The sequence below is a fragment of the Chiloscyllium plagiosum genome, chromosome 2, assembly GCF_004010195.1.
Source record: "Chiloscyllium plagiosum isolate BGI_BamShark_2017 chromosome 2, ASM401019v2, whole genome shotgun sequence".
NCBI classification, from domain to species: Eukaryota; Metazoa; Chordata; class Chondrichthyes; order Orectolobiformes; family Hemiscylliidae; genus Chiloscyllium; species Chiloscyllium plagiosum.
The window spans coordinates 4,823,590-4,834,367 of NC_057711.1; the positions used below are offsets into that span (position 1 = coordinate 4,823,590).

Sequence of the window (10,778 nt, forward strand, 5' to 3'; positions counted from 1 at the left end):
TGAATTATCAAAATAGGTTGGGACTTTTTTTCACTAAAGCACAGGAGGTTGAGGGGTGACTTAGAGAGTTTTATAAAATCATGAGGGGCATAGATAAGTTGAATAGCAATGATATTTCCCCTAGGCTGGAGTAATTCAATACCAGGGAGCATATTTTTAAGGTGAGAGGAGAACATTTCAAAAAGGACATGAGGGGCAATCTTTTTACACAGTTCATTTGTGTATGGAATGAACTGCCAGAGAAAGTGGTGGATGCAGGTTACAACATTTCAAAAATATTTGGATAAGTCCATGAACAGGAAAAGTTTGGAGGGATTTGGGGCAAACACAGGCAAGTGGGACTATTTTAGTTTGGGAACATGGTCAGCGTGGACTAGTTGGACCGAGGGTCTGTTTCCATACTGTATGACTATGACTCTATAACTGTATCTACATAAAGGCTAGCTGCTCCCCATGTCCCCACATATCTACACGTTACACTTGACTGTGGGATGTTACTGGGTCTACTGCTGTTTCCTCTGGGGAAAAGAAAGTAGTACTGCTTGGGTGGATGGAGTTATCATCGATATTGTAAAAAGGGTGAGGTGACGGCATCATCCATTGTGAAGAAGAAAGGATTACCTAGAGATTTAACGGAGTTGCACAACTAAAGTTGAAAGCTTCCACATGGACTGTACATTCTCTGTATGTTAATCTTTTGGTAAGGGGTGTTTCCACACTACTGTAAGTGATGGTAACACCATTTTCTACCATTCATCTTGATGAAATGTAGAGATTTTTTTGGATAAATCCCGTGAAGGCTATGCTAAAGACAAAGAGCAAGTGTGTGAAAATCTATGTAAGATGAATCTAAACAAAAAATGAGGCAGTGGCTACACAAGCTTTTTCATCAATGCTAGTCCTTTGGGATATATGGTAGAGAATAAAATCTGCTCAAAGTTTACAGAGCACAGAAAAAAATCCTCACCATTAAATTTTCATTGGTATTATCTACTTGCAAATGTGCACTTGTTACAATCACTTTGTTATTAAAAGGATCCAGAACAATTCATATTGTTCACACAGTTCCAGATTTATACATCCAATTCAGGTCCTGAAGATATTCGAAAGTATTTGATTCAATTTTGTATGTATTTGACTATGCAGTATTTCCCACTCAAATACATCCTCTACTGTAGTGACTAATTGAAAAAAAGGGAAATTTAAAATCAAACTCTTATCATTTATTTACTAAAATAAAATAAAGAACTGCGAATGCTGTAGACCTGAAACAAAAAAAGAAATTTATGGAGAACCTCAGCAGGTTTGTCAGCATCTATGGAAAGAGAAACAGAGTTGATGTTTCAAGTCCAGTGACTCTTCAGACTTGAAACAATAACACAGGTACTCTGTCCACAGACAGTGCCAGGCCTGCTGAGTTTTATTGTTGTTGTCTCCTGTGTCCCCACAATAACTTTGGTTCTTATTCATTGATAGCACTGGACTTGCCTCTGAACTTAAGTTTTCTTTGTGTGAATGTTATCAAAGTGTGAGCCACGGTTCAAAGTGTAACATATGGAATTAATCTGTAAGGATGCTCTCTCCCTCTCAAAAATAAAACACAAATGGAAGGAAAGCCAATGAGAGTACCTTTGTTTTAGAATAATTCTCAATTTACAAAGATGAATGTTCTAAGATTTGTCTTCTCATTTCAGTTAAAAAAATGAGGTTTCTTGCCAACGCAAAACTCCTCTGACTCCACTGTCCTGCCTGGACTGCTCTGCTGATTGCCCTTGAAACTAACACAGCCCCAAAGCAAAGAACAGTGGGATCAACTTCCATCTGTCCCATCTGGCTTCAATTCTAATGTATGTAAACACTGAATCCCCAGTCTCTAAATTTGTAATGGAGTTACCTGTTTTTAAAGGAATCCCTTGTCTGGTAGGATTTCTAAGCATACAGCATTGGTGGTAGATGAGTCATCATGTAAAGAGATGATTTATATATAATGGAAATTTTAACAAATGGTCGAGATGATATTCTTTGTTAGCAAATGAATCTGCTCTGCAATTTTTATTTCATTTCCAATAAAAATCCTACATTGCATTGATGTTATGATAAAACACTGAGGTGATGCCAAACTGCAATTTACTGTAATTTAAGATCTTAATACTCTCTACCTGCCTATCCAGTATGTGGTTTAATAATGAGTGAAGGGCATTTTTGTAGAGAATTTCTGTGAAGTGCTCAGTTCCCCCTCAAGGAGATCGAAATGGTTACACTCATTAAAGGATTTCATGACACTGAGATTTCTTTTGTTGTTGAAAGCCACTCTTCTAAGTATGGTGTATTTTTGAAATCTTTTCCAAGTGAGATAAGAAAAGTATTGCAACTCATTACAGACTACCACTACCCCTTTAGTACAAGTGATGACACAGTACAAGCATTTCTAATATTGGACCATTCCCAATTCCTTTTGGATACAGCTTTGAAGAAGCAACACAGTTATTGATTCTGGAAATTAAATGACCAGTTTATGAGAGTACAGACTTTTCCAAGGACTTCAGGGTTGCTGAGGAACAGTGTTTCGGTCTTTGTGACAGATAACACTCTTCCAATCATATTCATCTCCTTTTACATGGCACTGGTTTAACTTTAGAAATTGTTTCTGCTTTATAAAAATACAGGATTTTATATCACATTAACAAATATAGCTGACATTTCAAAATAATTCTTAGTCTTAATTTATCAAACATAATTTTTCATAACAGTTGTACCATCTTCTAAATTTTGGGGAATATTACACAAATCATTGAACACAAGGTCTGTGTGATAGCACTGACAGAGGCTGACAATGATGTAGTGTACATTTCATGCCTTTTGAAGTCAGGGGATGACGTTACCAAGTTGTTCAGGCATCAGATATCCAGCTAGGGTGGGTTGATTCTTGCTTGGCAGCACATTTGGGTTCAACAGTAGGCTCTGCTGGGAGTCCACCATATGTATTGAGGTATAGTCTGGGACAGGTATTGTTGGCTGCCTCGTGATTTCTGTTTGTTTACAAGTACCAACTGTGGCACTTTCAAGGCTTTCTGCAGTGAAATAATTGCTTAGGTTAAGATCTTCTGCTGCATCTGATAGGCGTTTGTTGTTCAAGCTGATGGCACATAACTGCTTTGCATCAACCTCAGATGTGTAGGCACTGTCTAATGGTTTGGTATTCTGATTTGCCTTTGGATCCAGTGAGGTTTCTTTGGCCAGGGACACCTTCAGCTTGTTCTGCTGCCCTGGGGAAAGGAGGACACCCCCTGTAGGAGTGATGTCACTTACCTGCGCATAAAAGTCCATTTTCCCAAAGGAGCTGTGATTACTGAGTTGGCTGTGAAGAGGTGGTTCACTTCGAGTTGCAGTTGAGAAGCTACTGCCTGTGGTGACCAGTTGTATTTTCCTGCACTTGCACGCTTCACCATCTGGCTGCTGGCTCTGTTCGACATCTGTACCTGAAATACTTACAGGAGCTCCAGTATCGCTCTTGATGTCTTCTTTTCTTTCACTGCCTTCCAGCTGGAGACTGCTAAACTCACTGACATTTTGTTTAGCTACAGTGCCATCTTCAGGAACATCTGGTTCGTAACAACTGTCGCGGCCAGAGTCATCGTCCTTGGCACTAAGGCAGTTGTCAGACTTTGGGTGGTCATGGCCAAGAAGTCTATCTGTGTCCAACAATTCCATCTTTCCATCTGGATCATCAAGGTCAATATCAATGAATTCTACCCAAGGGTCATCAATATATAGATCAGGCTTATAGCTCAGGTGATTTGCAAAAATTGAGTTGACTTCATCTATTTTACCCTTCTGTAACAAAAAATATTAAAAGTTAAAAATATTAAAACTGTTTACAACAAATGCTGTTTACCTGAAATAATGATTAATCTCTTTCAGATGCTGATTTGTGCTTTTTTTATTTAAGTAGTTAAATATTTGCAGTCTTTTCCTCATTCAGATGGGATAAACTCTGGTGGAGGAGGTCCTCAATGGAGCTCCTCTTTCTCCTTCACATAGAAAGTGAATAAAACTATATTTAACTCAGAATGCATTGTTCTCCTTCATGTGGTATTAAAACCAAAGCCACCTTGTCACTCCCAGTGTAATACAATTCTTGTGTGTCACTTTGTACATACACCCTCCTAGCATTGCACGTCTCCTTAACGTTACACATTTCCCCATGTAACTCATTGTGTGTAACACATTCCCAATGTGTATAACACACTCCCAGCATGCATTTCCTTAACATATTCCTGTGTGTCACTCCTTGTGTGTAAAACACTCCCTGCACACATCACTTTGTGTAACATATTTCCAAATGCTTCACCTGTATGTGACACACTCCCTATACATGATTATTTCCGTGTAACACACACCGAGACATCTAATCCTGTGATGACACAATTTAGGTTATCAATTGACATACATCATCATTTTTGACCATAATATGGTAGAATATTTCATTAAGATGGAGAATGACACAATTAAATCTGAAACTAGGGTCCTGAACTTAAAGATAGCTAACTATGATGGTATAAGACATGAATTGGTGAGGATAAGTTGGCCAAGGATACTTAACGGGTTGACAGTAGATAGGCAATGGCAGATATTTAAAGAACACACGGATGAACTTCAACAATTGTGCATCCCTGTCTAGCGTAAAAGAGGGAAGATGGCTCAACTTTCCAGCGTGAACTGTGGGACTGCTGTGCACCCTGCTTTACAGAAACCTGGCTCAACCCATCCATTCCCAACTGCGCACTTAATGCTGATGCTTTTTCCATCCATTGTATGGACCATACAGCGTCCTCAGGTAAAACAAAGGATGGAGAGGTTTACTTTTTAATCAACAAATTGTGGTGCATGGACATTGCAACCCTGAGCAGCCACTGATCCACAAACCTTGAATTCCTCACCATCAAATGCTGCCCCTTCTATTTACCACAGGAATTTACCACTACTATACTAACTGCTGTGTACATACTGCCACAAGCAAAGGTTGAGAAAGCTCTGGATGTGCTGTATTCCACCACAAACACCATGGAGACAAAACACCGCGGGGCCCTGTTTATTGTAACTGGCGACTTCAATCAGGCCAACTTAAGGAAGGTGTTGCCAAAGTACCACCAGGGGCCCGAACATCTTAGACCACTGCTACACCACTATGAAACCTGCCTACCGCTCCATTCTCCGCACTCATTTCGGGAACTCTGACCACAATGCTGTGTTTCTTCTCCCGGCTTACAGGCAAGAGCTCAAGCAGAAGATCCCCTTGCAGGTACAGATCCAGTGCTGGTCAGAGGAGGCAGAGGATCAACTTTGGGTGCTGTCTAGAATTGGCTGATTTGGCCATGTTCAAACAGTTCCTGAAGAAGGGCTTATGCCCGAAACGTCAATTCTCCTGCTCCTCGGATGCTGCTTGGCCTGCTGTGTTTTTCCAGCATCACATTTTTCAACTCTGATCTCCAGCATCTGCAGTCCTCACTTTCTCCATGTTCAAACAGTCCACAGGTACCTTGGACGAATGCGCCACACCTTCACAGCCTTTATCAGCAAGTGTGTGGAGGAATGCATACTGAGGAAGTCAAACCGGGTGTTCCCCAACAGGAAACCCTGGATGAATCAGGACATATAGAACCTGCTAAAAAAACAGACATGAGGCCTTCAGACCAGGAGACCCACTCAAATATAAGGAATCCAAGTATGACCTTCACAGAACCATTAAGACAGCCAAGGACCAAAACCGATCCAAACTAGAGACCCAGACAGACACCTGGTGACTATGACAAGGACTGAATGACATCACAGGTTCTAAAAGGAGACAGTGCAAGATAGCAGACAATGACACATCGCTCCCAAATCATCTAAATGCTTTGTGCAGAATTTCAGCGGAGAGGTAACACTTATTCTGACAAGTCCTGAAGAACCTATACCAACAATCACTGCATCAGAGGTCAGATCAGTTTTCCTTCGTGTGAATCCAAGGAAAGCGATGGGACCAGACGTAGTACTAGGCCGTGCACTCAGAGCATGTGCAGATCAACAGGCAGAGGTCTTCTCGGATATCTCCAACCTCTCCCTGCAGCAGGCCACTGTCCCTGCATGTTTCAAGAGGGCCAACATCATCCCTGTGCCTAAGAAGGCTCATGCAGTATGTCTCAATGACTACCGCCCAGTGGCACTAACTTCGGTAGCCATGAAGTGCTTTGAAAGGCTGGTCATGGCATTAATCAACTCCAGCCTCCCCATTACTCTTGACCCACTTCAATTTGCCTATCGGACCAACAGATCCACGTCAGATGCCATATCACTTGCACTTCATTCCTCCCTAGAACATCTTGACACCAAGAACAGCTACATAAGAATCCTACTCATTGACTACAGTTCAGCCTTCAACACTATTATCCCCTCAAGACTGATTACTAAACTTAGTGATCTCGGACTAAGTCCCACTTTCTGCAATTGGACCCTCAGTTTCCTGACCCACAGGCCACAATCAGTGAAGATTGGGGACAATATTTCATCCTCACTAACACTCAACACTGGATCTCCCCAGGAATGCGTACTCAGCCCCCTACTGTACTCACTGTATACCCATGACTGCATTGCCAAGTACCAGACTAATTCCTTTTACAAACTGGCTGATGATACCACCATAGTCAGTTGAATCTCAGATGGCAATGAATCAGATGACAGACCTGTGGAAGGAGGTGGAAGACCTGGAAAAATGGTGCACTGAGAACAACCTAGCTCTCAATGCCAGCAAGACCAAGGAACTTAGTATTGACTTTTGGCGGGATGTTACTCATGCCCCCCCTACACATTAATAGCACAGAGGTAGAACAAGTGGAGAGTGTGAAGCTCCTGGGAGTGGTCATCCACAACAAGCTTTCTTGGACTCTTCATATGGACGGACTGGTTACAAAGGCCTAAGAATGTCTCTTCTTCCTCAGGCAGCTGAGGAAATTTGGAATTTCGGCAAATATCCTTGCCAACTTTTATAGGTGTGCCATCGAGAGCATTCTGTCTGGATGTATCACTACCTGGTATGGCAACTGTACCAATCAAGATCAGAGATGGTTACAGAGAGTAGTGAACTTGGCCAGGACAATCACAAAGGCCAACCTCCCATCTATAGAATACATCTACCAGGCCCACTGTCAAGGAAAAGCCGCTAGCATTCTCAAAGATCTATCCCACTCTGGCAATGTTTTTCTACAACCTCTACTATCGGGGAGAAGGTACAGAAGCCTGAACACACACACCAGATGGTTTTGATACAGTTTCTACCCTACTGTTGTTAGAATACTAAATGGACTCCCAAATTCTTAACATTTGCCTCTACCTATGTTTTTGTTATTGCCACTGCTTAACTATTATTTATTTATCTATGCAACTTAGCTATCTGATCTGCCTGTATTGCTCGCAAGACAAAGCTTTTCACTGTGCCTTGGTACACGTGACAATAAATACAATTCAGTTCAATTCAATTCAACTGTGGCTAACAAGGGAAATCAGAGATAGTGTGAAAGCTATAGAGGAGGCATGAAAACTGGCCACAAAAAGCAGCAAATCTGAGGATTAGGAGAAATTTAAAATTTAGCAGAGGACGACAAAGCATTTAATTCAGAAAGGGGAAATAGAATATGAAAGTAAGCTTGCGTAAAACATAAAAACTGTCTGCAAAAACTGTCTATAAAGAGGAAAAGACTTTTGAAGACAAATGAAGGTCCTCAGCAGTTAGAATCAAGTGAATTCATAAGAACTAGAAGCAGGAGTAGGCCGTCTGGTCCTTTAAGCCTGCTTTGCCATTCAATAAGCTCATGGCTGATCTTTTCGTGGACTCAGATCCACTTATCCGCCCTCTCATCATATCCCTTAATTCCTTTATTGTTCAAAAAAATCTATCTTTGCTTTAAAAATGTTTATTGAAGTAGTGTCAACTAATTCACTGAACAGGGAATTCCATAGATTTACAACCCTCTGGGTGAAGAAGTTACTTCTCAATTCAGTTCTAAATCTGCTCCCTCTAATCTTGAGGCTATACTCTCTTAGTTTCACCTGCCAATGGAAACATCCTCTGTATGTCTATCTTATAAAATTATGAAGGCAATAGATATGTTTCTGTAAGATGAATATAATCCCAATCTACTCAGTCTCTTCTCATAAGCCAATCCCTAAAACTCCAGAATCAATCTAGTGAACCTCCTGTGTACCCCCTCTAATGCCAGTACATCCTTTCTCAAGAAAGGAGACCAAAACTGCACACAGTACTCCAGTCGCAGCCTCACCAGCACCCTGTATGACTGCAACATAACCTCCGAGCTATTAAACTCAATCCCTTTAGCAATGCAGGGCAAAATTCCATTTGCCTTCCTAATTACTTGTTGTACCTGCAGATCATCCTTCTGTGATTCATGCATAAGGACACCCAGGTCCCTCTGCATAGCATCATGCTGCAATTTTTTACCATTCAAGTAATAATCTTTTTTACTGTTACTCCTACCAAAATGGATGACTTCACTTTCATTAACATCATATTCCATCTGCCAGACCTTTGTCCACTCATTCAAAGTATCTATGTTCCTCTGCAAAGTTTCACGGTCCTCCGCACACTTTGTTCTCCCACTCATCTTAGTGTCATCTGCAAACTTTATCACACTACACGTGGCCCCCAACTCCAGATCATCTATGTAAATTGTGAATAATTGCAGTCCTAACACCGATCCCTGAGGCACACCACTAATCACTGATTGCCAGCCAGAATAGCACTCATTTGTCTGCACTCTTTGCTTCCTGTTAGTCAACCAATCCTCTATCCATGCTAATACTTTACCCATAATGCCATGCAGCAGCCTCCTGTGTGGCACCTTGCCCAACGCCTTTTCAAGGTCTAGGTACAGAACATCCACTGGGTCCCTGTTGTCCACCTTGGTTGTAATGTCTTTATAGCATTCCAGAAGATTTGTTAAGCTTGACATACCGTTCATGAACCTATGCTGCGTCTGCCCAAAGGGACAGTTTTTATTGAGATGCCTTGCTATTTCTTCCTTGATAATAGACATGGTGGCACAGTGGTTAGCACTGCTGTCTCACAGCACCAGAGACCAGGGTTCAATTCCTGCCTCAGGCGACTGTGTGGAGTTTGCACTTTCTCCCTTTGTCTGCGTGGGTTTCCTACAGGTGCTCCAGTTTCCTCCCACAGTCCAAAGATGTGCAGGTCAGGTGAATTGGCCATGCTAAATTGCCCGTAGTGTTAGGTGTATGGGTGGGTTGTGCTTTGGCAGGTTGGTGTGGACTTGTTGGGCTGAAGGGCCTGTTTCCACACTGTAAGTAATCTAATCAAGCATCTTCCCCCACTACAGAGTTTAAGCTAACTGGTCTATAATGCCCCATCTTTTGCCTACCATACTTTTAAACAGTAGTGTCAGATTTGCTGTTTTCCAGTCTGCTGGGACTGCTCCAGAGTCCAGCAAATTTTGGAAAATTATCACCAGTGCACTTGCTATTTCTCCCACCATCTCTTTTAGTACCCTGGGATGCATTCTGTCAGGGCCAGGAGACTTGTCTATCCTTAGCTCCATTAGCTTGCCCAACACTACCTCTTCCATTATAATGATTGTTTCCAAGTCTTCACCTACCTCCGTCTCTTTGTCAATTACTGGCATATTATTTGTATCCTCCACTGTGAAGACCGATACAAAATACCTGTTCAATGCCTCGGCCATTTCATCATATCCAATAGCTAAATGCCCCTTCTTATCCTCTAAAGGACCAACATTTACTTTAGCCACTCTTTTTTGTTTTATATATTTAGAGAAACTTTTGCTATTTGTCTTTATATTCTGTGCTAGTTTTTTTCTCATGTTCTAAGAACATAGAACATTTATCTCACTTTTCTTTATAGGTGTTTTTGTGGCTTTCTGTTGACCTTTAAAGTTTTCGCAATCTTCTAGTTTCCCGCTGATCTTGGCCACTTTGTATGCCTTCTCTTTCAATGTGATAGCCTCCCTTCTTTCCTTAGACACCTAAGGCAGATTACCTCCTCTTACAGTCTTTCCTTTTCACTGGAATACACTTTTGCTGAGTACTTTGAAAAATTGCTTTGGAAGTCCTCCACTGCTCGTCAACTGTCCCAACATAAAATCTTTGATTCCAGTCTACTTTAGCCAAGTCTTCTTCATTCTATTGTAGTTTCCCTCATTTAAGCACTAGACCCTGGTATTGGATTTTAACTTCACACTCTCCATTTGTATTCTAAATTAAACCATATTGTGACTGCTCCTTCCATTAGGATCCCTAACTATGAGATCATTAATTATTCCTGTCTCAATACACAGGACCAGATCTAGGGTAGCTTGCTATTCAAGAAAACTACCACAGATACACTCGACCATCTCCTCCTCAAGGCTACCCTGACGGAGCTGGTTTGACTAACCTACATGGAGGTTGAAATCCCCCAGGATAATTGCAATCCAATTTTTGCAGGCCTCAGCTATTCCCTTGTTTATTGCCCACCGCAGTATGAGGTCATTATTTGGTGGCCTTTCAGAGACATTTTCTTCTTGGAATTCCTAATTTCCACCCAAAAGGATTCAACCTCATGCTCTACAGAATCTATATAATCTCTCAGCACCACCCTGATGTCATCCTTGAATATCAGAGCTACACCACCTCCCTTGCATTTCTGAGATCAGGAGGAAGTTAATCTCTCAGAGGGTTGAGATATTTGGAACTCCTTGCCACAGAGAGCT

At 41.5% G+C, this 10,778-nt stretch overlaps 1 protein-coding gene across 4 annotated transcripts in view; it reads right to left on the bottom strand.

The window, feature by feature from the left end:
* Positions 1–309: 309 nt before the first annotated feature.
* The window catches only part of LOC122556529 (growth hormone receptor-like), a 209,908-nt gene continuing 199,439 nt past the window's right edge, over positions 310–10,778 (bottom strand). For all 4 annotated transcript variants that reach the window (XM_043703291.1, XM_043703317.1, XM_043703300.1 and 1 more), the window contains one exon: positions 310–3,834. In XM_043703291.1, the coding sequence (XP_043559226.1) occupies positions 2,866–3,834 (969 nt within the window). In that variant the 3' untranslated portion in view covers positions 310–2,865. The remainder of the gene's footprint in view (positions 3,835–10,778) is intronic.